This window comes from Pinus tabuliformis, chromosome 5_2 (genome assembly GCF_031772625.1).
Source record: "Pinus tabuliformis cultivar Carrire ecotype Pingquan chromosome 5_2, CPIR1, whole genome shotgun sequence".
NCBI lineage: Eukaryota > Viridiplantae > Streptophyta > Pinopsida > Pinales > Pinaceae > Pinus > Pinus tabuliformis.
In genome coordinates, this window is record NC_142306.1 from 155263114 (window position 1) to 155290471 (window position 27358).

Below are 27358 nucleotides of genomic sequence, written 5' to 3' on the forward strand. Positions count from 1 at the left end.
GCCTTTTTCCAAATGCCATGGTGTTGGGATGTTTATTTCAGTTTTGAGCTCTAGTTTGCCGGATGGATTTCAGAATCCAGGGCAGAGGTGGTCTCAAGGTTCATTCCCAAAGGCCTAGGAATCCCTTGACCAATTTTGGCGAGATACACGTTAAAGCATGAGGGAGAAGTCTCGGTTTAGGGCCTAGTGATTCGGGTTTGGATCGCAGTAAAGCCTAAGAGACTGGTCTCGGTTTAGGGCCTAGCGATCTAGGATTGGATTGCGGAAAGCCCGAGAGACAAGGAGATAGAAAATTCCTCAAGGACAGTGATGGATTCCGGATGGCATTCCAAGTTTTCTTCGATTGTGATGGGAGCACCGATTTTGGTGTGATCACGGTTTGGTGAGGGTGGAGGTGGTTTAACCTCTGGGTTCCGTTGGTTGTTATTGGATTGGTTGTTTTATGAGATCCCACATTCATGCTTGGAATATGACATGGGGGCAACTGGCTGAAAGAGAGAATTGGTTCAGGAATGTCTATGATCGGTTAGTACATGGAAGTCCCAAACCTGGTCAGATTTGCCTATGATTAATGAAAGCTAAGTTCTCTTACTTTTGTACTTGTTTATATGTGGATTTAATGGTTGTCATATCTTTGATACTTATATGGTTTAATGATGGTTATAAGAATGGTTATGTGACTGGTTCATGTCATGGTTATTTCATGTATTTACTTGTAACTGTTAAATGGATGGATGCAAGACCTGATTGATGATATAATAGTCCAATGGAGAAGGAGGTGATCCTTCTGGTTATGTTTCATAAGTTCTTTCAGCCATTTATGCTCTGTCTTGTATCCTAGACCTGTAGGTTGCATTGATGCTAAGAGTTTGACAGAATGTCAGACCTGGTTGGGGATGTTCAGGCCTAGTCCAGAGGTTTCTTTTTGATTTATTAGCATGGTTATCATGCCTTTGATGGATTTTGAAGGTTGTAGCAAGTTTTGGATAGAGGCCACAATTTGGGCCAGAAAAGTGGCTCAAATCTCGGGGTCACTAGCACAAGTATGCTGAGAAAAATCCACAGTTGCTGGCACAAAGGCCTATGAGAGAAACTTTGAGTTTCTGTTCACTGTCTTGCCTATAACATGAGAGCGAATTTGGGTTAAGAGGCTTGAAACAACAACGGGACCCAGGGACAAGATATCTGAGTGGCTGACATGTCTCCTGGGGGTGTAATTGCTAATGTGGATGGGTTTGTTTGATGAGTTCTGTCGATTCCATTTCCTTAAGGTCACCAAGGATATTGAAACCCTTATAGTGACCTCTCTCATCACATGTTTTCCCAACTGGTTGGCTTGTTGGACGGACCTGGGAAAAGGGGGTGTTACAGATTGGTATCAGAGTGTGGTTGTGCTCTCCTTCGGTGAAGGTGCTTGGTAATGCATGCATTTTAGTTGCATGTGTGTCTCTTACACTTGCATTCCATGTGCTTGTTGCATTGCATAAGGTTAATCATGATTGTCGTAAGATTTCCATGAGGAGCTTGATGTGATTTTGTGGGATGCATCATCGAAATTTTATGACTGGTTGCATATGGTTATATGTCACTTACATGTTGATTATATGTCCTTGAATACATCCTTGTATGTGAGGTGCATTCTTATATGTTTGATTACATGTATCAGTCTTGTAGGTTGATTACAAGAATTGATCACTTATGCTCGACTACATGCGTTCATATGTACGTGTGGTTGATTAGGCATTGCTTATGCATGTTGATAGTTGCATGTGGTAATGTGTTCAATGGAGTAATGGTTGTTGTCATGCATGAGGTCACAACAAGCATTGTTGATATGGCCTTGCATTGATGACTGGACCCTAGCTAGAATGGTGTTTATGCGTTGATATGCTTATTTGATATATGCCTATATGATATTATGATAATGTTATACATGTATCACATTGATTTGATGATCTCGCAGACAAGGTATCCTCCCATAATTATGCTAAGGTACGTTGGTTTATTTTGATTTGGTTTAGTTGACATAGTATACCTTGCAGGAAAGAGATCAAATGGTTAGAGAGGTGGTAAACTACATAGAATATCCATATGCATCAGATGAGTAGCGCGGTGTGGGGCACTCTTCTGACCTAGCAGAGACATTGAGAAGTTTGAAGGAAGACATAAGGAGTTGCAAAGAAGACAATGAAAAAATCATGGAAGCATAAGAGAAACAAGTAGAGGTGAATGTGATACTACTTCAAAGTTTGTCAAATTTGCAGTGACAGGGACCACTTTGGATCAACCATGGACATGAGGATAGAACTTGTGATGTGGTTTAGCTAACATAGTATACCTTGCAGGAAAGAGATCAAATGGCTAACAAGGTGGTAAACTACATAAAATCTCCCTATGCATAAAATGGGTAGCGTGGTGTGGGGCACTCTTCTGACCTAGCAGAGACATTGAGAAGCCTGAAGGAAGAAATAAGGAGTTGTAAAGAAGACAATGACAAAGTCATGCAAGCATAAGAGAAACAAGTAGAGGTGAATGCGATACTACTTCAAAGTTTGTTAGATTTGCAGTGACAGGGACCACTTCAGATAAGCCATGGACATGAGGACAAAAATAATGGGGCATATGGCAATAGGTCTCCTAGTAGACATAGGTTGGATAGATCTGACATGATCATAGATAGCAGGCCATTGGATACTATGGACAGGAGGGGTTATAGACATAGGTACTATTCTAGTTCTGCTTCTGAGAGGCATCATGATCGTCATCGTTATCATCCTTATAGGAGGAGTGATAGGGGATACTTGTCGGATGAGTTTAAGAAGGAAAATCCACCTACCTTTGATGGGGATATGAAGAAACCGTAAGATCTAGAGGCATGGTTGCTTGGTATGAAGAAATTCTTCCGATTGCATGATTATTTAGAAAACATGAAAGCAAAGATAGCCACTTTTAGTCTCAAAGGTAAAGAGGATATTTGGTGGGAAGATGTGAAGAATGTCAAAGGTATACATGAGGAGGATTTGAATTGGAATTCATTTGAAACACTCTTCAAGAAGAAGTACTTGTTAGAGAGGTACTATGATGATAGAGCTAAGGAGTTTTTTGAGTTGTGGATGGGTTCTATGACATATGATGAGTATACTAGAATATTTTTGGAGCTGTTGAGATATGTGCCTTACCTCAGGGAGGAGAAGGCCAAGGTTCGGAGATTCATTAGTGAATTTATTGTTGTGTACATAGACCAGATTGAGTTCGATGAGCCTAAATCATTGGAGGAGCCCATTCGAAAGTTGAAGCATTGTTATGAGCAGTCGAAGTGCAATTTTGAGACCAAGCATGACTTGAAAAGAAATGAGAAAGATAAAGGAAAATGGGCACCAAAGAGAGGAAGACCTCAAAATGAAAGTGAGAAAGAAAATTCATTTCCTTACAAGAGGTTCAATAAAGCTGAGAAGGGACATGGAGAGTAGCAGGCTAGAGGCGGTGGTAGGGAACCATTGCAATGTTGGATATGTGGTAAGGATAATCGTAAGAGAGATTGTCTACAATATCAGAGTGGTGGTAGACCCCATATCTACAGTGCTTAGGAGGTGCATACATTTGGTGATGTTGGTCATAGCATTCCTCATATCTATGCAGCTGTGGATAACATGCAGGTGGATCATCAAGCATCAATCATTGAGATGGACGATAAGATTTGTGATCAAGTTGTTTCTATTTTGATTGATCCTAGATCTAACTATAGTTATATTAATTCTGACCTGGTGCATAAGTGTGGTTTGAGAAAAGAAGTGCATGTAGAATCTTGGTTGGTACAGTTGGCTACAGGTACGAAGAAGTGAGTTCACCATTGGGTAACAACTTGTGCATTTGAGTTAAATGGTATGCCTACAGTAGCACATTTGAATGTATTCCCATTGGGTTTGTATAATATTCTTTTTTGTATGGATTGGCTATACCTTCATAGAACCAAAGTGGATTTCTTCGACAAGGCCATTCAGTGTGTGGATGATAGTGGGCAAAGAAGGACTTTGCAAGGGAAGAGGAATCCTACATCAGTGAGGATGGTTACTGCTATGCACACTAAGCGTAGTTGTAGAAAAGGTTGTGTGATGTTTTCAGTACACATTTCTAGTCAAAATGGTAAGGAGGTTGAGGATGTAGATGTGTTAAGCAATTAACCAGTTTTGCAACAGTTTCAGGATGTATATCGTGAGGAAATTATAGAGTTTTCACCTCACAGGAAGGTATAATTCTCTAATGAGTTGGTGCCAGGGGAAACTCTAGTATCAAAAACACCTTACAAGATGAGCACATCTGAGTTGGTTGAGTTAAAGTTGCAGCTGAAGGAAATCTTTGATAAGGGGTACATTAGGCTGAGTGTATCACCTTGGGGTGCACCAATTTTTTTCATGAAGAAGAAAGATGGTACTCTTAGACTGTGCATTGACTACAGGAAGATGAAAAAAGTAATGATCAATAACAGGTACCCTTTGCCAAGGATTGATGATTTGTTTGATCAGTTGAAGGGAGAAACAATGTTCTCTAAGATCGACTTGAGATTGGGATACCATCGGGTACACATTAAGGAAGAGGATATCTTTAAGGCTACATTTAGGACCAGGTATGGGCATTATGAGTTTGTTGTTGTTTCGTTCAGTTTGAATAATTCTCCAGCTACATTTGTGTGTTTGATGAATAGTGTGTTGCGTCCTTATCTGGACAAGTTTGTTATTGTATTCATTGATGACATACTGGTATATTATAAGAATGAGGAAGAACACACTGAGCATTTAGCAGCAGTGTTGAGGTTGCTAAGAGAGCATCAGTTGTATACTAAACTTAGCAGGTGAAACTTCTTTCAGACAAAGGTACATTATTTGGGGCATGTTTTCTCCAAGGATGGCATAATAGTGGATCCAGAAAAGATAAGGGCTATTATAGAGTGGGCAACTCCTAAGAATGTGGATGAGGTGAGATCATTTATGGGATTGACAAGCTACTACAAAAGGTTCATCAGGAACTTTTGACGCATTTCATATCCTTTCACATCATTGCAGTGGAAAGGTAAGAAGTTCGAATAGATAGAAGAATGTGAGGCTAGTTTTGAGAACCTTAAGCAACTGTTGACACATGCACAAGTGCTAAAGATTGCGGATCTGGACAAGGAGTTTGTAGTGTGTACAGAGGCTTGCAAGAGAGGACTTGGAGGAGTTCTCAAGCAAGAAGGACAGGGAGTGTGCTATGAGTCACGGAAACTAAATGAGCACAAGAAGAACTACCCAATGCATGATCTTGAACTAGCATCAATTATACACGCATTGAAGATGTGGAGACACTATGTTCTTGGTAGGAGGTTTACATTGATGAGAGATCACTATGGGTTGATATATTTGTTTGATAAGTTGAATCTAAATGCCAAGAAATCTATATGGTTGGCTACCCTTAGTGAGTTCGAATTTGAGATCAAATACATCAAAGGGAAGGAGAACTGGGTTGTGGATGCTCTTAGCAAGAAGGTATAGGTAAATCATATAGCAGCTATGAGCTCTTATGGGACAGAGTTACAAGATAGGATCTTGCAGGTAGGACAATAGGATGAAAAATAGATGGAGATTATGCATGGGTTACAACAGAGCACAGGTACAGGTATAGGTACATGTGAAGGTACATGTATAGGTGACTGGGATGCAGACTATCATTTCACGACAGATGGTTTGGTGATATTTAGAGACAGGATTTATGTGACAAATTGTAGTGAGCTCAAGAAGTTTATGTTGAGAGAGTTTCACGCCAGGCCATACTCAAGTCATCCAGGATATCAGAAGACATTGTCAACAGTGAAGAAGTTCTACTATTGGCTGAATCTGAAGAAGGAAGTGGCAGAATTTGTGGCTAGATGTCTAGATTGTCAGCAGGTAAAGGTGGAATGTAAGCATTCAGGTGGTTTACTACAGCCTATAACAGTTCCATAATGGAAATGGGAGGTCATTTCCATGGATTTCATTACAAGTATTCTGAGGACAGTAAAGCAACATGATTTTATTATGTTCACGGTTGACATGTTGAGCAAGTTAGCTCACTTCATTCCAGTAAAGAGCACATATTCAAACAATGAGGTAGCACAGGTGTTCATCAGAGAGATAGTGAGACTGCATGGTGTTCCAAAGAAGATTGTGTTGGACTGGGATGCGAAGTTCACTTCCATGGTTTGGAAGGAGCTATTTGCAGGCTTGGGTACAAAGTTTGCCTTCATTAAAACTTATCATTTGTAGAAAGATGGACAGACAGAGAGGGTCAATAGGATCTTGGAGGATATGTTGAGGATGTATGTGATGCACCAACAGAAGAAATGGGAGGAGTATCTTCCATTAGTTGAGTTCTCATACAACAATAGTTATCGGGAGTCATTAAGGATGAGTCCTTTCAAGGAATTGTATGGACGGAGTTGTAACACTCCCATCAGCTGGAGTGATTCAGTGAACATGATACTTATTGGACCAGACATGTTGGAAAACATGGAGTAGGAAATGCAGCTTATAAAGAAGAATATAAAGGCAACACATGATAGACAAAGGAGTTAAGTGGATCAACACGGGTGTTCAAGGAGTTTCATGTTGGGGAGCATGTGTATTTGCACATTGAGCCGAAGAAAATCTCTTTGAGGATTGGTTCATGTGCCAAGTTGAAACCACGATATTGCAGGCCTTTTGAGATCCTTGAGAGGATTGGACCAGTGACATATCAACTTACACTACCTCCAACAGTTAAATTCCATGATGTTTTCCATCTTTCATTACTTAAGAAGTGTATAAAGGATGTTGATCATGTTATTGATTGGTCTGTGTTGTAGGTGGAGCAAGAAGGAGAGTTCCAGCCGGAGCCTCAGTGCATATTGCAACAGAAACATCTCATGCTCAGGAACAGAGCCATAGAGAAATTTAAAGTGCAGTGGAAGGCTGGAAGCACTTTGGGCCTGAAGAAGCTACATGGGATATGGTGGATAAGATGTGAGCCTTGTATCCTTCATTATTTTACGGTTGAGGCAAAGCAGTTTTGGTTTGATGTTGGTATATGTTTTGATGATGTTTTGGTATATGTATGTATATGTATATGGATGTAAATACCGCCATGAGCTAAGTTATAAAGCTCCAATAAGAGGTATGGTTCTCACATTATTATGCTTGTTATATTGTCATGTTGTCATGATGTTTTGCTTTTGAGTAGGTCTTTCATTGTAGATACTGCAACAAGCTAAGTTATAAAGCTCCATGGGAAGTATGTTTTATTTTAAGCAATTTTTCTAAGGTCATGGTTTGGTTTAACACCGAGGACAATGTTGCCCAAGGGGGAGGGTTCTGTAACAACCATGGTGAAAATTTCATGTAATAAAAGTTAACGAAGGCAAAATAAGACCACGGTTAAGGGACACTTATTCCAACCTGAATGTTGGGAAAAGATATTCCAACCTGATGTGTGTTTTGTCTAAGGAAAATTATCAAAGGCTAAGGAAAAGGCATTAAAAGGAAAAAAGGAAATTTTGGCACATTTATTAATGAACATAAAGGAAAATAGGAGAAAAGGAAGGTAAAAGGTCACAGGTTGCATGTGAGGAGGAAATTGAAGGAAAATAATGAAAAATGAAGAAAATAGAGGCATCATCAATAAAAAGGCTTCTGAGGATTAATTGGTAACCTTTAGTTAGTTCAAGTTTGGAGCTCTCTCATCATTCTCTCTCTCTCTCTCACTCTTGACCACTTAGATTTTTCTTAGAGCACTCTAGATTTGGATCAAGGAAGGAAAATCAAGCAAAGGGAAAGGAAGGAAAGAAAGGATCAAGGAAGAAGAGTAGGATCAAGCCACTTAAGCAGGAATAATTGCATGTGTGATTTCCTAGTTGGTTTGGACATGCATGACTTTGCATGTTGGTGTATGGTTCTCTTGCTGTCAGTGGCATGGTTTTACTGGGTTAAGACAATGGTTTTCAGCTTAGCCTTGCCTTTTTCTAGATTCCATGGTGTTGGGATGTTTATTACGGTTTTGAGCTCTGGTTTGCCAGATGGATTTCAGAATCTGAGGCAGAGGTGGTCTCAAGGTTCATTCCCAAAGACCTAGGAATCCCTTGACCGATTTTGGCGGGATACACGGTAAAACCTGAAGGAGAAGTCTCGGTTTAGGGCTTAGTGATTCGGGTTTGGATTGTGGTAAAGCATAAGAGACTGGTCTCGGTTTAGGGCCTAGTGATTCAATATTGGATTGCAGTAAAGGATGAGAGACAAGGAGATGGAAAATTCTTCAAGGATAGTGATGGATTCTGGATGGAATTCCAAGTTCGGTTTGGTTGTGATCGGAGCACCGATTTTGGTGTGATCATAGTTTGGTGAGGGTGGATGTGGTTTAACCTCTGGATTCCTTTTGTTGTTCTTGGATTGGTTGTTTTATGAGATCCCACATTCATGCTTGGAATATGGCATGGGGGTGACTGGTTGAAAGAGAGTTTTGGTTCAACCATGCCTATGGTCGGGTGGTACGTGGAAGTCCCCAACCTGGTCAGATTTTCCTATGATTAATGAAATCTAAGTTATCTTACTTTTTTACTTGTTTATATGTGGATTTAATGGCTATCATATCTCTGATATTTATATGGTTTAATGTTGGTTATAAGCATGGTTATGTGACTAGTTCATGTCATGGTTATTTCATGTATTTACTTGTAACTGTTAAATGGATGGATGCAAGACCTAATTGATGATATAATAGTCCAATGGAGAAGGAGGTGATCCTTCTGGTTATGTTTCATAAGTTCTCTTAGTCATTTATGATTTGTCTTGTATCCTAGCGCTATAGGTTGCATTGATGCCAAGTGTTTGATAGAATGTCAGACCCGTTTGGGGATTCTCAGGCCTAGTCCTAAGGTTGATTTTTGATTTATCAGCATTTTTATCATGTCTTTGATGGATTCTGAAGGCTGTAGCAAGTTCAGGGTAGAGGTTGGGATTTTGGGCTATAAAAGTGGCTCAAATCTCGAGGTCATTGGTGCAGGTCTACTCAGAAAAGTCCACAGTTGCTGGCACAAAGGCCTGTGAGAGTTACTTTGATGTTTTGGTCATTTTATTTCCTATAGCATGAGATCAAATTTGGGTTAAGAGGCTTAAAATATTAGTGGGACCAACGGATAGGATGTCTAAGTGCATGACATGTCTCCTGGGGGTGTAATTTCTGATGTGGATGGGTTTGTTTAATGATTTCCATCGATTCCATTTCCTTAAGGTCACCAAGGAGATTGAATCCATTATAGTAACCTCTATCATCACATGTTTTCCTGGCTGGTTGGATTCTTGGGTGGACCTGGGAGGAGGGGGTGTTACACTTCTTTCTAATGTAAGTAATCAAATATGCTCTCAATCCTTGCATCAAGTTTTGAAGGTAGGTTCGTGTGAGTTTTATGCATTTAGTGAGTTTGGAAGGATATTACCTTTTGTTCCACAAGGGTTTACTTCATCTTAATCCTTGGATATTTTTCGGTTATCGATTGAGGTATTTAGTTATAAGTCCAAGGTCATTTTTCCAAGTGTTCATTTCTTTTAAAAACTTCTTAAGTCTAACTCCATGTTAGTCACATTTTAAAATCCCCCCCATGAGAAATTAGAATTAAAATAAAAAGAAGTAATTAGTAGTAAATACTTCAAGTCATAACAATATATCATTAAAATCTTAAGTAATGAATTGTGGTTAACTATTTCAAGTAATAACCTATAGGTATGATTTTACTTAAAGTCCTATACTAAGCAATTTTGGTTAACTTGAATCGCTTTTTTCTTACTTATCCATACATATTTTTGATATTTCTACCCAATGAAAGTTTGATGAGATAATCTGAAACCACATGTCCCATCACACTTTCTTAATGCTTTATGTGACACCCCACCCAAAGTCCTCATATAACCTGCATTGTAAATATTTTGCAACATTTGAAATCAAGAAAAGGGGACTGAATCAAGGGACACAAATTCCAGAGCTAGGGAGGAGGTCGTTTTCTTGGGATGTTATGGTTTCTTGTGCGGAAAAGGAACCTAAAATAGAGGACAGCCATTAAAGGCTGACTGGTGCATGAATTGGCCTTCAAACTAAATGAGATGCAAGAGGAAGTAGCAGGCTCATGTTGCTTGAGAAGCAACCACAAGAAAACATACAATAATTTTATGGAGGAACTGTGCACTACATGCCAACAAGGATGCAATAGTAATTGTGGTCGAGGAAGAGGCCAAGAAAAGATAGAGGCGAAGGAGATATGGGGGGACAAAACATTCATACAGGATGAGGAGATACATAGATAGAAGACGAGTGGTATCGAGGGGAATATTTAGAAAGATGTTCCATCAGGCAACACTGAAGAGAAGAGAAGAGAATGGGATTGGATTTCGATCCCTGGAATTTGTGGGTTGAATTTCTAGTCTCTGGAGCTCTGTAACAACTTGGGGTCCCTGGAGGTTGTTAGTTGAGATAGGATACCAAGATTCCTATAACAGCTTGGTCCTTGGATGTTGTGGGTTGAGACAAAGTTCTCTAGAGACCTGTAACAACTTGGGTCCTTGGAGGCTGTCGGCTAGGATGGAATATCTGGAGCCTTGCAACAAATTGGGTCCCCTGGAGGCTATGGGTTGAGATAGCAGACTCTGGCACCTTGTAACAACTTGGGAAGAGACCATCATAGAGAAGAAGCAGAGGAAGACCAAAATGAATATTTCTGGTTATGCCCTGATGGTATAATGGATTCTAGACTCCCTAGAAGGGGGTGAAGCACTATGTGTGCACTTGGGGGTGATGTTGGGCACCTTCAGATTCTCCGGGCAGACCAAGAAAGTAGCTGTTAGTTGGTGGGATTGAGGAAGGAAGTCGTTTGGAGTCCCTGATTCAATGGAAGTTGGTGTGCTAGTCCCATAGGCAAGCAAGCCCCCCAATATTCTGGAATTTGGCCCGAGGGTGATGACTGCAAGTGTGGATGAAACTATCTATAGTTGGGTGGAGAGTCCTTGTTCCAGACTCAATTTCCCTACAATTTCAAAGATAAGTATATGTATATGTCATTTATCTTCTAGAATAATTTCGTTGTGTTGTAGATAATAGTCCTGAATTCATGGACTGCATTGTGTTGATTATGCTTGTAGACGTGGTACATCTCTATGGGGATATGTTATTGACATATGTATGTCTGTGTGTGTGTGTGTTGAATATATAGATGCATGTGTGTGAAAGCTGAAAGAAAAAATGTGTGTCATGATTGCTAATGGTAGACATAAAATGTCTAATGCATAAGAGGCATAAAAAACCTCATGATAAAAAAGACTAAGCCACAATGTTGTGCGAAGCCTAGATCTACATACATGTTTAACAACGTAAGAAGCGACACATAAATAAGTTATTAAGGAAGAGACATAACTCATTACATGTCATGGATGAGCCATGAGAGCTTGGATTAAAACTTGAGAAATAGTGGGTTATGAGACCATTTTATTAATATGAAGATTACATGGAAGACCCTCTTCATAGTAGGGTTTGTATCCACTTACATGTAATTTTTTTCCAAGTTAAGTTGTTGTGTTGCATGGAAAGAAGAGCATTAATTTCAAGGGGAGTTGTCCCCTGGGACCAGTCAAGCCACCAACTTTGCCTAAATGGCCTTCAACTTGTCATTCTCAGCAGGCTGGATACCTATTGTTGGCATCTTAGGGTGGCTGTTGAGGCACCTGAAGGCTCCATGTAGTTCCATGGAGTTGCTTTCAGGCTCGACATAGGGTCCAATACTGTCAGCGTGTGGCAGGAGAGGTAGGAACCTCTCAGGAGTCCTCACCAAGCCCGTGGTAGGTGTTAGACTCCGTCTTGTCAACCCGCTATAGTCAAATTCACCAAGGTTCATCTCTTGTCATTTGCGGTCACTGATGTTACTCTGGTCCAGAAAAGAGTCATTTTAATTCTTGAGCTCAGGGTTTTGTTTTCAAAGTATTTCAAAAACATGTGCAAGCCAGAGGAAAGTTCAGTAAGTGTTTATTTCAGGAATGTCATCAATGTGAAATAGATTCTTCTTCAAAACCCTGTTTTGAAGAAGAAATCATCAGATATGTTTTTGTAATAAATAGGTAAATGTTCCAAAGCTCTACAGTCTCCAATGGCAGCAGCTTCAGTAGCTACAATCCCTGCAAAAACAGCCAAAGGAATCATCAGATTAAATCAAGAAATCAGTGAAAATAAACTGATAAAACTATCTCACGTGTGCATGCAGAGATCATAGTTGAGGTAGCCTCTTCTTGGAATGCTTTCCAGGGTATTTCAAGGGTCCCTTTTCAAGAAATTCGCATGAAGGCTCTGTCAAAGTTTGGCGCATTGGTAAAACAAGGAAATGCATCCAAATGGGAGCCTACACAACAGAGAAATGGATATCAGAAATTTTTGACAACGTTTGGAGGGTGCGCGACACATCAGGTTGGGTGCGCTACGCACCAGTGGCGCGCTACGCATCAGGCAACAATTCTCAGTGTAATTTTACACGCGCGCTACGCATCAGGAGAGCGCGGCACGTTGGGTGAGGCGCGCTACGCATTGGAGTTTATGCCCAGAACTTTGCCTGAAACGCACTCAAACACCTCTTCTCATGCATCAGTAAATATTCACCACTAGACTTGTTCTCTGAATCATGTGATAGAATACATCGAGCCATTGAGGGAATCTTTGAAACTCCTAAGAGGAATTTACGGATATTCTTGAAAGGTTCTTTGGCGTATTGATAGAGCATTATGCTCATGTTAAACATATGAGTGTAGAGGGCGAGACTAAATCTTCTGTTCTACAATTATCTGCGGATGAGGTGAAAGATCTTTTGAAGGCCGGCCAGAGAAGCAAACGGTGTCACAGTCTCCACAGTGTCTCGACATCTCAGGTTACTTGCTCTCTGTGGATGGTCTCATTATATATGGGTCTCAGTGCTTCGCATTTAGCTCAGTGAAACATCATCTATGGCTCTCGCATTTTACTATATCATGGCATCTATGGTACTCTCATTTCTCTGTATCATGGCTCTCGCTTTCCATTGTCTCTTGGCATCTCAGTGGTATCACAGTTATGTTTGGCACTTGGCATCTCAATGGTATGATCACAGCCACAGTATATTGGCTCAGAGTCTCAACTCTGGTATTCATATGGTCTTGATGGGCAGTCTCTCGAATGGGTGTATACTCTCTGCAATTTGATACACAATATGTTGTCTCTGCGTTATGGTCACAGTGATATGTATGGAGGTCTCAACGCTGTTCTGCGATGGGTGTATTGTTTCTACAGATCTATGCTAGCAGCTATATTCATATATACATATAGAGTAATGTCTATGGTCAGCGGTACTTATATGGTTGGCACAAGCACTCTCCCGACATCCCTATAGTCTCAACGTCACTATTATATTGACCTGTTTCAGCACTAGATGAGTCTTGGCTCTGTCATATAAACTGTATGTATGGCATGATCAATTGCAGAGCATCATAGATGTATGATAGCAGTATTGTATATATGGTTCAGTTAGATATGTGTCCCAGTTCAGTTCTATGAATAGCAACATTGGCATTCTATTCGTTGACATCACCATTACAATATATGTATGGGGCTATTGGCATCACAGTTCAAGAATATTATTGTGAAAATCAATAATGACCAAATAATTCATGTCAACCTCACTCAGGAGAATCCAAAGCCGCTTATTGCTGGGAAGACATTAGAACTTACCTATTCAGTCCATTGGGTCGAGACCAACATAACCTTTGCCAGGCGTTTTGATGTCTACTTAGAATATCCTTTCTTTGGACATCAGATCCATTGGTTCTCCATCTTCAATTCATTTATGATGGTTATTTTTCTCACGGGTTTAGTCTCAATGATCCTGATGCGGACTCTGAGAAATGACTATGCAAAGTATGCTCACGAAGAAGATGATTTGGAAAGCCTGGAGAGGGATGTTAGTAAAAAGTCAGGGTGGAAACTTGTTCATGGAGATGTTTTCCGAACACCACGAAACTTGGTCTTGTTGTCAGCATTAGTGGGCTCAGGTGCACAACTTGACATGCTTGTGCTTCTTGTTATCTTGCTGGCAATTGTTGGCATGCTATATATTGGGTGTGGGACAATTGTCACCACTTTCATTGTCTGCTATGCCCTTACCTTATTTATATCTGGCTATGTGAAAGGAGGATTGTATTCACGTAATGATGGCAAGCGCTGGATAAAGCCAATGGTTCTTACGGCATCTCTCTTCGCATTTATGTGCTTTGGCATTGGATTTGTACTGAACATCATTGCCATATTCTATGGTTCTCTGGCTGCCATTCCTTTTGGCACTATGGTGGTTGTCCTTGTAATCTGGGCATTTATATCTTTCCCTCTAGCACTCCTTGGAACGGTTGTTGGAAGAAATTGGAGTGGGGCTCCAAATAATCCTTTTCGTGTGAAGACCATTCCTCGCCCAATTCCAGAAAAGAAGTGGTATCTGACACCAACAATGGTGTCACTGATGGGTGGTCTGCTTCCCTTTGGGGGTATTTTCATTGAAATGTATTTTGTTTTCACCTCATTTTGGAAATACAAGGTATATTATGTTTACGGCTTCATGTTGCTGGTGTTTTTTATTCTTGTTATTGCGACCATCTGTGTTACAATCGTTGGAACATACTTCTTGCTTAATGCTGAAAATTATCGCTGGCAATGGACATCATTCTTCTCAGCCGCATCAACGGCTACTTATGTGTATCTTTATTCAATATACTATTACCACATGAAGACAAAGATGTCAGGATTTTTCTAGACCAGTTTCAATTTTGGCTACACTCTAATGTTCCGCCTTGGTTTAGGCATCCTTTGTGGGGTTGTTGGTTACCTGGGCTCTACATTGTTTGTAAGAAGAATTTATCGGAACATCAAGTGTGATTGAGGAGAAGTAGATTGGAAACAGAATGAAATATATTTATGCCAGAGCTATTGCAGGGATTGTTTAAGGCACCTGTTTCTTCCCAGGGAAAAAGGATTATAGTTCCGTGATATTGAATCTGCTGGTCGAATTGCAGGTTAGATACAAATCAGTTATGTCGGACAAATGTTGGAGGCGGTGATGGGGTGCTACAACTGGCTCATGAATATGGCCCAATAGCACTATTCAAACGGAGCTAAGATACCATATTTCTTGGATAGTATAACGGTGAACGACAACAAAGTAAAAAGTCAAACTTTAAATTGGAACGAAGATATACATCACAGCAGAAGACATAGGATTCGATTCCTATTTAAGACTTCAGTTAATGATTCAAAGGGATCTGCGCTCCAGTTTATTGGCCATCAAAGGATTTTAAGGGGAATAATTTTCTGTTTTTAGAATAAAGGGATGATTCTATCTCTATTTATGTAACTTCAGGTGAAACAACGCCCCTGTTTTTTGGGTCGATCTGTTTTCTCCTAGGACAGTCTTATTTAATGTATGAAAAATCATTTTGTAAGGAGTTAGAAAAATTCTGAGAGGTGAGTGGAGGAAAACCGAGTGTCATTGTACAGCTTTTTGACAGAGATTTTAATGAAAATACACAGCTCTGGCTTCTGAGATTCCTGTGGCATGAAATTTAACATTTGTCTTTTCCTATGTTTCATGTGTATCTTGTAATGTTTTTTCATTTCATTCCTAACTCATTTCTGTTGAATACTTTTAAGTGAGAAAGGCAGAATTCAATTTATTTGCTCTGTCTTGAGGAAGTATTCATAGTTAATTTTTTCTTTTGTTTGACAAGGATCCATCTTCTATGCCCTTGTCGACTTCTCAACAGTCTTGCCATTCCGTTTATCTCAATTTAATTGTTAAATTTCTTGCCTACCTTGCCTCAGGAGATAATCTGTGTTTTTGATTATATTTATCTGTTCAAGCTGTTTCTTTGCCCCATGCGGCCCAGAAAACCCCATCATCCATTAAAACCCCTTTTCCTATCAATTTACTAGCCTAAAATCAGTATTCCTTATTGGTCATCTCAGCCCCTTTGAAGACTTTTGGGCTAGCTACGAGGCTGAGCTTGGTTTGATGTTCCCTCGAGTTTTGCCTTCTTCAGCCTAAGGCAAATTCGAGCGCTAACATAGTGGCGACCATACTGGGGAGATGGTTTGTTGTTGATGTGATATTCGACTTGTTGATTGTCTTGTCCCAGTACATGAAATCAAGTTGCAGATCTGATGCTGATGGTGGACAGCATTCAGACACATATGCAGGCTGAAGCATTCACCTGGCGACTCCAACTCGATCCAGATAGTCCAGTGCTCGCTGATCCATTTATGCAATGGTGGGGTATGTGGCAAACCCTGCCCTGTGTGAAGCTGTAGAAGAAGTAAGAAATCAGTTAGCAGATTCTGAAATTAATGAAGAATTTTTCAGTGCCTTGTTTCAATGTTTGAAATCTCCAAAGTTCCCTCTTGAAACTAAAACTAGATTTTGTGAGTTAGTTGTTGAAAGAGTTGAGAAGGAGATTCAGTGTTTAGATGAGCAGATCCAGTCATATGATTTCCAAGTCCCTAAAAAGTTCTTGGAAATCCTTTGTCCTTCGAAAGAAGAAATAATAGAATTGCCTACAGATGTTTGCATTGACAGTGTGCAGCTGGAGATATGTATTGCAGAGTTGGGGCAGCCAACAGAGTCTGGCTTTCGCGATCCAATGGCAACATACATGGAAACATTTTTCAGTTTGATTGATAGATCAGGCTGTCTTTTGCGTGACCAGGCTTATTACGTGCATGAAGGGCTGCCAGCAATTACATCTGTGTCTTGGTGGAAACATTCTCAAGTGGCATCATTCTCAAGTTTACTTGAATGGTTGATCTAGCACTTCAGTATTACCTAATCTATTGTTTGTACAGCAGAGTAGGGTAGATTTTGTAAATAAATAAGCAGCCAAAAGACAACATTTCATTTTGAGTTTCATTTACAGTTGTAGTTAGAAGTTTGCCGAGTAAGTTTTTCAATCATTTCAGTCAAGTTTCAGTCAATAAATCTGTCAAAGTCTGTGTTGGTTGTCGAAATGATGACTCCATAGCCCAATGGACGAAGGCACTGTCTGCTCACCCAAAGATCTACAGTTCTTGGCACCTCCAAGAAGCGGCAGCTGCCATCCCCATTGGAGCCAATGTTAGACTCCGTCTTGTCAACCCGCTATAGTCAAATTCACCAAGGTTCATCTCTTGTCATTTGCGGTCACTGATGTTACTCTGGTCCAGAAAAGAGTCATTTTAATTCTTGAGCTCAGGGTTTTGTTTTCAAAGTATTTCAAAAACATGTGCAAGCCAGAGGAAGGTTCAGTAAGTGTTTATTTCAGGAATGTCATCAATGTGAAATAGATTCTTCTTCAAAACCCTGTTTTGAAGAAGAAATCATCAGATATGTTTTTGTAATAAATAGGTAAATGTTCCAAAGCTCTACAGTCTCCAATGGCAACAGCTTCAGTAGCTCCAATCCCTGCAGAAACAGCCAAAGGAATCATCAGATTAAATCAAGAAATCAGTGAAAATAAACTGATAAAACTATCTCACATGTGCATGCAGAGATCATAGTTGAGGCAACCTCTTCTTGGAATGCTTTCCAGGGTATTTCAAGGGTCCCTTTTCAAGAAATTCACATGAAGGCTCTGTCAAAGTTTGGTGCATTGGTCAAACAAGGAAATGCATCCAAATGGGAGCCTACACAACAGAGAAATGGATATCAGAAATTGTTGACAGCGTTTGGAGGGTGCGCGACGCATCAGGTTGGGCGCGCTATGCACCAGTGGCGCGCTACGCATCAGGCAACAATTCTCAGTGTAATTTTACATGCGCGCTACGCATAAGGAGCGCGTGGCACGTTGGGTGAGGCGCGCTACGCATTGGAGTTTAGGGCCATAACTTTGCCTGAAACGCACTCAAACACCTCTTCTCATGCATCAGTAAATATTCACCACTAGACTTGTTCTCTGAATCATGTGATAGAATACATCGAGCCATTGAGGGACTCTTTGAAACTCCTCAGAGTAATTTACGGATATTCTTGAAAGGTTCTTTGGCGTATTGATAGAGCATTATGCTCATGTTAAACATATGAGTGTAGAGGGCGAGACTAAATCTTCTGTTCTACAATTATCTGCGGATGAGGTGAAAGATCTTTCGAAGGCCGGCCAGAGAAGCAAACGGTGTCACAATCTCCACAGTGTCTCGGCATCTCAGGTTACTTGCTCTCTGTGGATGGTCTCATTATATATGGGTCTCGGTGCTTCGCATTTAGCTCAGTAAAACATCATCTATGGCTCTCACATTTTACTATATCATGGCATCTATGGTACTCTCATTTCTCTGTATCATGGCTCTCGCTTTCCATTGTCTCTTGGCGTCTCAGTGGTATCACAGTTATGTTTGGCACTTGGCATCTCAATGGTATGATCACAGCCACAGTATATTGGCTCAGAGTCTCAACTCTGGTATTCATATGGTCTTGATGGGCAGTCTCTCGAATGGGTGTATACTCTCTGCAATTTGATACACAATATGTTGTCTCTGCGTTATGGTCACAGTGATATGTATGGAGGTCTCAACACTGTTCTGCGATGGGTGTATTGTTTCTACAGATCTATGCTAGCAGCTATATTCATATATACATATAGAGTAATGTCTATGGTCAGTGGTACTTATATGGTTGGCACAAGCACTCTCCTGACATCCCTATAGTCTCAGCGTCACTATTATATTGACCTGTTTCAGCACTAGATGAGTCTCGGCTCTGTCATATAAACTGTATGTATGGCATGATCAATTGCAGAGCATCACAGATGTATGATAGCAGTATTGTATATATGGTTCAGTTAGATATGTGTCCCAGTTCAGTTCTATGAATAGCAGCATTGGCATTCTATTCGTTGACATCACCATTACAATATATGTATGGCGCTATAGGCATCACAGTTCAAGAATATTATTGTGAAAATCAATAATGACCAAATAATTCATGTCAATCTCACTCAGGAGAATCCAAAGCCGCTTATTGCTGGGAAGACATTAGAACTTACCTATTCAGTCCATTGGGTCGAGACCAACATAACCTTTGCCAGGCGTTTTGATGTCTACTTAGAATATCCTTTCTTTGGACATCAGATCCATTGGTTCTCCATCTTCAATTCATTTATGATGGTTATTTATCTCATGGGTTTAGTCTCAATGATCCTGATGTGGACTCTGAGAAATGACTATGCAAAGTATGCTCGCGAAGAAGATGATTTGGAAAGCCTGGAGAGGGATGTTAGTAAAAAGTCAGGGTGGAAACTTGTTCACGGAGATGTTTTCCGAACACCACGAAACTTGGTCTTGCTGTCAGCATTACTGGGCTCGGGTGCACAACTTGACATGCTTGTGCTTCTTGTTATCTTGCTGGCAATTGTTGGCATGCTATATATTGGGTGTGGGACAATTGTCACCACTTTCATTGTCTGCTATGCCCTTACCTTATTTATATCTGGCTATGTGAGCGGAGGACTGTATTCACGTAATGATGGCAAGCGCTGGATAAAGCCAATGGTTCTTACGACATCTCTCTTCCCATTTATGTGCTTTGGCATTGGATTTGTACTGAACATCATTGCCATATTCTATGGTTCTCTGGCTGCCATTCCTTTTGGCACTATGGTGGTTGTCCTTGTAATCTGGGCATTTATATCTTTCCCTCTAGCACTCCTTGGAACGGTTGTTGGAAGAAATTGGAGCGGGGCTCCAAATAATCCTTGTCGTGTGAAGACCATTCCTCACCCAATTCCAGAAAAGAAGTGATATCTGACACCAACAGTGGTGTCACTGATGGGTGGTCTGCTTCCCTTTGGGGGTATTTTCATTGAAATGTATTTTGTTTTCACCTCATTTTGGAAATACAAGGTATATTATGTTTACGGCTTCATGTTGTTGGTGTTTTTGATTCTTGTTATTGCGACCATCTGTGTTACAATCGTTGGAACATACTTCTTGCTTAATGTTGAAAATTATCGCTGGCAATGGACATCATTCTTCTCAGCCGCATCAACGGCTGCTTATGTGTATCTTTATTCTATATACTATTACCACATGAAGACAAAGATGTCAGGATTTTTCCAGACCAGTTTCAATTTTGGCTACACTCTAATGTTCCGCCTTGGTTTAGGCATCCTTTGTGGGGTTGTTGGTTACCTGGGCTCTACATTGTTTGTAAGAAGAATTTATCGGAACATCAAATGTGATTGAGGAGAAGTAGATTGGAAACAGAATGAAATATATTTATGCCAGATCTATTGCAGGGATTGTTTAAGGCACCTGTTTCTTCCCAGGGAAAAAGGATTATATTTCCGTGATATTGAATTTGCTGGTCGAATTGCAGGTTAGATACAAATCAGTTATGTCGGACAAACGTTGGAGGCAGTGATAGGGTAACAACAGCTGGCTCATGAATATGGCCCAAGAGCGCTATTCAAACGGAGCCAAGATACCATATTTCTTGGATAGTATAACGGTGAACGACAGCAAAGTAAAAAGTCAAAGTTTAAATTGGAACGAAGATATACATCACAGCAGAAGACATAGGATTCGATTCCTATTTAAGACTTCAGTTAATGATTCAAAGGGATCTGCGCTCCAGTTTATTGGCCATCAAAGGATTTTAAGGGGAACAATTTTCTGTTTTTAGAATAAAGAGATGATTCTATCTCTATTTATGTAACTTCAGGTGAAACAGCGCCCCTGTTTTTTGGGTCGATCTGTTTTCTCCTAGGACAGTCTTATTTAATGTATGAAAAATCATTTTGTAAGGAGTTAGAAAAATTCTGAGAGGTGCGTGGAGGAAAACCGAGTGTCATTGTACAGCTTTTTGACAGAGATTTTAATGAAAATACACAGCTTTGGCTTCTGAGATTCATGTGGTATGAAATTTAACATTTGTCTTTTCCTATGTTTCATGTGTATCTTGTAATGTTTTTTCATTTCATTCCTAACTCATTTCTGTTGAATACTTTTAAGTGAGAAAGGCAGAATTCAATTTATTTGCTCTGTCTTGAGGAAGTATTCATAGTTAATGTTTTCTTCTGTTTGACAAGGATCCATCTTCTATGCCCTTGTCGACTTCTCATCAGTCTTGCAATTCCGTTTATCTCAATTTAATTGTTAAATTTCTTGCCTACCTTGCCTCAGGAGATAATCTGTATTTTTGATTATATTTCTCTGTTCAAGCTGTTTCTTTACCCCATGCGGCCCAGAAAACCCCATCATCCATTAAAACCCCTTTTCCTATCAATTTACTAGCCTAAAATCAGTATTCCTTATTGGTCATCTCAGCCCCTTTGAAGACTTTTCTGCCGAGATAGACCCGGAGAGAGCCCTCTCCTGTCCTCGTAGGGCTAGCTACGAGGCTGAGCTTGGTTTGATGTTGCCTCGAGTTTTTCCTTCTTCAGCCTGAGGCAAATTCGAGCGCTAACATAGTGGCGACCATACTGGGGAAGATGGTTTGCTGTTGATGTGACATTCGACTTGTTGATTGTCTTGTCCCAGTACATGAAATCAAGTTGCAGATCTGATGCTGATGGTGGACAGCATTCAGACACATATGCAGGCTGAAGCATTCACCTGGCGACTCCAACTCGATCCAGACAGTCCAGTGCTCGCTGATCCATTTATGCAATGGTGGGGTATGTGGCAAACCCTGCCCTATGTGAAGCTGTAAAAGAAGTAAGAAATCAGTTAGCAGATTCTGAAATTAATGAAGAATTTTTCAGTGCCTTGCTTCAATGTTTGAAATCTCCAAAGTTCCCTCTTGAAACTAAAACTAGATTTTGTGAGTTAGTTGTTGAAAGAGTTGAGAAGGAGATTCAGTGTTTATATGAGCAGATCCAGTCATATGATTTCCAAGTCCCTAAAAATTTCTTGGAAATCCTTCTTCCTTCTAAACAAGAAATAATAGAATTGCCTACAGATGTTTGCATTGACAGTGTGCAGCTGGAGATATGTATTGCAGAGTTGGGGCAACCAACAGAGTCTGGCTTTCGCGATCCAATGGCAACATACATGGAAACGTTTTTCAGTTTGATTGATAGATCAGGCTGTCTTTTGCGTGACCAGGCTTATTACGTGCATGAAGGGCTGCTAGCAATTACATCTGTGTCCTGGTGGAAACATTCTCAAGCGGCAGCATTCTCAGGTTTACTTGAATGGTTGATCTGGCACTTCAGTATTACCTGATCTATTGTTTGTACAGCAGAGTAGGGTAGATTTTGTAAATAAATAAGCAGGCAAAAGGCAGCGTTTCATTCTGAGTTTCATTTACAGTTGTAGTTAGAAGTTTGCCGAGTCAGTTTTTCAATCATTTCAGTCAGGTTTCAGTCAATAAATGTGTCAAAGTCTGTGTTGGTTTTCGAAATGATGACTCCATAGCCCAATGGATGAAGGCACTGTCTGCTCACCCAAAGATCTGGAGTTCTTGGCACCTCCAAGAAGCGGCAGCTGCCATCCCCATTGGAGCCAATGTTAGACTCTGTCTTGTCAACCCGCTATAGTCAAATTCACCAAGGTTCATCTCTTGTCATTTGCGGTCACTGATGTTACTCTGGTCCAGAAAAGAGTCATTTTAATTCTTGAGCTCAGGGTTTTGTTTTCAAAGTATTTCAAAAACATGTGCAAGCCAGAGGAAGGTTCAGTAAGTGTTTATTTCAGGAATGTCATCAATGTGAAATAGATTCTTCTTCAAAACCCTGTTTTGAAGAAGAAATCATCAGATATGTTTTTGTAATAAATAGGTAAATGTTCCAAAGCTCTACAGTCTCCAATGGCAGCAGCTTCAGTAGCTCCAATCCCTGCAGAAACAACCAAAGGAATCATCAGATTAAATCAAGAAATCAGTGAAAATAAACTGATAAAACTATCTCACGTGTGCAAGCAGAGATCATAGTTGAGGCAGCCTCTTCTTGGAATGCTTTCCAGGGTATTTCAAGGGTCCCTTTTCAAGAAATTCGCATGAAGGCTCTGTCAAAGTTTGGCGCATTGGTCAAACAAGGAAATGCATCCAAATGGGAGCCTACACAATAGAGAAATGGATATCAGAAATTGTTGACAGCGTTTGTAGGGTGCGCGACGCATCAGGTTGGGCGCGCTACGCATCAGGCAACAATTCTCAGTGTAATTTTACATGCGCGCTACGCATCAGGAGCGCGCGGCACGTTGGGTGAGGCGCGCTACGCATTGGAGTTTATGCCCAGAACTTTGCCTGAAACGCACTCAAACACCTCTTCTCATGCATCAGTAAATATTCACCACTAGACTTGTTCTCTGAATCATGTGATAGAATACATCGAGCCATTGAGGGACTCTTTGAAACTCCTCAGAGTAATTTACAGATATTCTTGAAAGGTTCTTTGGCGTATTGATAGAGCATTATGCTCATGTTAAACATATGAGTGTAGAGGGCGAGACTAAATCTTCTGTTCTACATTTATCTGCGGATGAGGTGAAAGATCTTTCGAAGGCCGGCCAGAGAAGCAAACGGTGTCACAGTCTCCACAGTGTCTCGGCATCTCAGGTTACTTGCTCTCTGTGGATGGTCTCATTATATATGGGTCTTGGTGCTTCGCATTTAGCTCAGTGAAACATCATCTATGGCTCTCACATTTTACTATATCATGGCATCTATGGTACTCTCATTTCTCTGTATCATGGCTCTCGCTTTCCATTGTCTCTTGGCATCTCAGTGGTATCACAGTTATGTTTGGCACTTGGCATCTCAATGGTATGATCACAGCCACAGTATATTGGCTCAGAGTCTCAACTCTGGTATTCATATGGTCTTGATGGGCAGTCTCTCGAATGGGTGTATACTCTCTGCAATTTGATACACAATATGGTGTCTCTGCGTTATGGTCACAGTGATATGTATGGAGGTCTCAACGCTGTTCTGCGATGGGTGTATTGTTTCTACATATCTATGCTAGCAGCTAAATTCATATATACATATAGAGTAATGTCTATGGTCAGTGATACTTATATGGTTGGCACAAGCACTCTCCCGACATCCCTATAGTCTCAGCGTCACTATTATATTGACCTGTTTCAGCACTAGATGAGTCTCGGCTCTGTCATATAAACTGTATGTATGGCATGATCAATTGCAGAGCATCACAGATGTATGATAGCAGTATTGTATATATGGTTCAGTTAGATATGTGTCCCAGTTCATTTCTATGAATAGCAGCATTGGCATTCTATTCGTTGACATCACCATTACAATATATGTATGGCGCTATTGGCATCACAGTTCAAGAATATTATTGTGAAAATCAATAATGACCAAATAATTCATGTCAACCTCACTCAGGAGAATCCAAAGCCGCTTATTGCTGGGAAGACATTAGAACTTACCTATTCAGTCCATTGGGTCGAGACCAACATAACCTTTGCCAGGCGTTTTGATGTCTACTTAGAATATCCTTTCTTTGGACATCAGATCCATTGGTTCTCCATCTTCAATTCATTTATGATGGTTATTTTTCTCATGGGTTTAGTCTCAATGATCCTGATGCGGACTTTGAGAAATGACTATGGAAAGTATGCTCGCGAAGAAGATGATTTGGAAAGCCTGGAGAGGGATGTTAGTAAAAAGTCAGGGTGGAAACTTGTTCATGGAGATGTTTTCTGAACACCACGAAACTTGGTCTTGCTGTCAGCATTACCGGGCTCAGGTGCACAACTTGACATGCTTGTGCTTCTTGTTATCTTGCTGGCAATTGTTGGCATGCTATATATTGGGTGTGGGACAATTGTCACCACTTTCATTGTCTGCTATGCCCTTACCTTATTTATATCTGGCTATGTGAGCGGAGGACTGTATTCATGTAATGATGGCAAGCGCTGGATAAAGCCAATGGTTCTTACGACATCTCTCTTCCCATTTATGTGCTTTGGCATTGGATTTGTACTGAACATCATTGCCATATTCTATGGTTCTCTGGCTGCCATTCCTTTTGGCACTATGGTGGTTGTCCTTGTAATCTGGGCATTTATATCTTTCCCTCTAGCACTCCTTGGAACGGTTGTTGGAAGAAATTGGAGCGGGGCTCCAAATAATCCTTGTCGTGTGAAGACCATTCCTCGCCCAATTCCAGAAAAGAAGTGGTATCTGACACCAACAGTGGTGTCACTGATGGGTGGTCTGCTTCCCTTTGGGGGTATTTTCATTGAAATGTATTTTGTTTTCACCTCATTTTGGAAATACAAGGTATATTATGTTTACGGCTTCATGTTGCTGGTGTTTTTGATTCTTGTTATTGCGACCATCTGTGTTACAATCGTTGGAACATACTTCTTGCTTAATGCTAAAAATTATCACTGGCAATGGACATCATTCTTCTCAGCCACATCAACGGCTGCTTATGTGTATCTTTATTCTATATACTATTACCACATGAAGACAAAGATGTCAGGATTTTTCTAGACCAGTTTCAATTTTGGCTACACTCTAATGTTCCGCCTTGGTTTAGGCATCCTTTGTGGGGTTGTTGGTTACCTGGGCTCTACATTGTTTGTAAGAAGAATTTATCGGAACATCAAATGTTATTGAGGAGAAGTAGATTAGAAATAGAATGAAATATATTTATGCCAGAGCTATTGCAGGGATTGTTTAAGGCACTTGTTTCTTCCCAGGGAAAAAGGATTATAGTTCCGTGATATTGAATCTGCTGGTCGAATTGCAGGTTAGATACAAATCAGTTATGTCGGACAAACGTTGGAGGCAGTGATAGGGTAGCAACAGCTGGCTCATGAATATGGCCCAAGAGAACTATTCAAATGAAGCCAAGATACCATATTTCTTGGATAGTATAACGGTGAACAACAGCAAAGTAAAAAGTCAAAGTTTAAATTGGAACGAAGATATACATCACAGCAGAAGACATAGGATTCGATTCCTATTTAAGACTTCAATTAATGATACAAAGGGATCTGCGCTCCAGTTTATTGGCCATCAAAGGATTTTAAGGGGAACAATTTTCTGTTTTTAGAATAAAGAGATGATTCTATCTCTATTTATGTAACTTCAGGTGAAACAGCGCCCCTGTTTTTTGGGTCGATCTGTTTTCTCCTAGGACAGTCTTATTTAATGTATGAAAAATCATTTTGTAAGGAGCTAGAAAAATTCTGAGAGGTGCGTGGAGGAAAACCGAGTGTCATTGTACAACTTTTTGACAGAGATTTTAATGAAAATACACAGCTCTGGCTTCTGAGATTCCTGTGGTATGAAATTTAACATTTGTGTTTTCCTATGTTTCATGTGTATCTTGTAATGTTTTTTCATTTCATTCCTAACTCATTTCTGTTGAATACTTTTAAGTGAGAAAGGCAGAATTCAATTTATTTGCTCTGTCTTGAGGAAGTATTCATAATTAATGTTTTCTTCTATTTGACAAGGATCCATCTTCTATGCCCTTGTCGTCTTCTCAGCAGTCTTGCCATTCCGTTTATCTCAATTTAATTGTTAAATTTCTTGCCTACCTTGCCTCAGGAGATAATCTGTGTTTTTGATTATATTTCTCTGTTCAAGCTGTTTCTTTGCCCCATGCGGCCCAGAAAACCCTATCATCCATTAAAACCCCTTTTCCTATCAATTTACTAGCCTAAAATCAGTATTCTTTATTGGTCATCTCAGCCCCTTTGAAGACTTTTCTGCTGAGATAGACCTAGAGAGAGCCCTCTCCTGTCCTCGTAGGGCTAGCTACGAGGCTGAGCTTGGTTTGAAGTTTCCTCGAGTTTTGCCTTCTTCAGCCTGAGGCAAATTCGAGCGCTAACAGTAGGTAAGCAATGCAAGGCACCTACGTCGCCTTGGGTGGTATTCCCTCCTAGTGGGAAGGGAAGACTCGTAGACCAAGAACCCAATGGAGAATATATCACCCAAGCTCAGGAGGGATAATGTCGTAGATTAGCCTAAGAAACTAAGGGCATCATCGTGAAACCATGAAGAACGTTTAGGAGTCTACCAAATTCTTGCTATAGAGTCATAGTTGGCAAGATTGGCTTGAAGAAGTCTGTGCAATGGTAGAGCATGTAGCCAGGGAAGTTGCAAAGTTCTTTGTCTAAGGCATTGCACAATTTAGAGTCAAGGTCCCTTGACTGAGTCATAGTGGGAATGAGGAGGAAGGACTTGGTGCGGCACAAAGGTGTGAGGCCATGAAATTATAGGAAAGTTTGAGATAACCTTATCCTTTGGTGATCAAAACCCTATTCAAGGGAGGCTTCTGATTGGTTGAACCATATTCCCCCTCATGTGATTGGTCGGAATGCC

At 40.4% G+C, this 27358-nt stretch overlaps 1 protein-coding gene and 3 pseudogenes across 1 annotated transcript; all 4 read left to right on the plus strand.

Moving 5' to 3' along the window:
• The first annotated feature begins 13645 nt into the window (after positions 1-13645).
• LOC149157986 (transmembrane 9 superfamily member 1 pseudogene) lies at positions 13646-15071 on the plus strand (annotated as a pseudogene).
• Positions 15072-18132: 3061 nt separating this feature from the next.
• Positions 18133-19848, plus strand: LOC149157987 (transmembrane 9 superfamily member 1-like). Its single transcript, XM_089433844.1, has 4 exons — positions 18133-18258; positions 18478-18705; positions 18848-18859; positions 18982-19848. The coding sequence occupies exons 1-4, from the start codon at positions 18133-18135 to the stop codon at positions 19846-19848; spliced, it is 1233 nt and encodes a 410-aa protein (XP_089289970.1).
• Positions 19000-20329, plus strand: LOC149157988 (transmembrane 9 superfamily member 1 pseudogene; annotated as a pseudogene).
• A 3990-nt stretch (positions 20330-24319) lies between these two features.
• LOC149157989 (transmembrane 9 superfamily member 1 pseudogene) lies at positions 24320-25642 on the plus strand (annotated as a pseudogene).
• The last annotated feature ends 1716 nt before the right edge of the window (positions 25643-27358 follow it).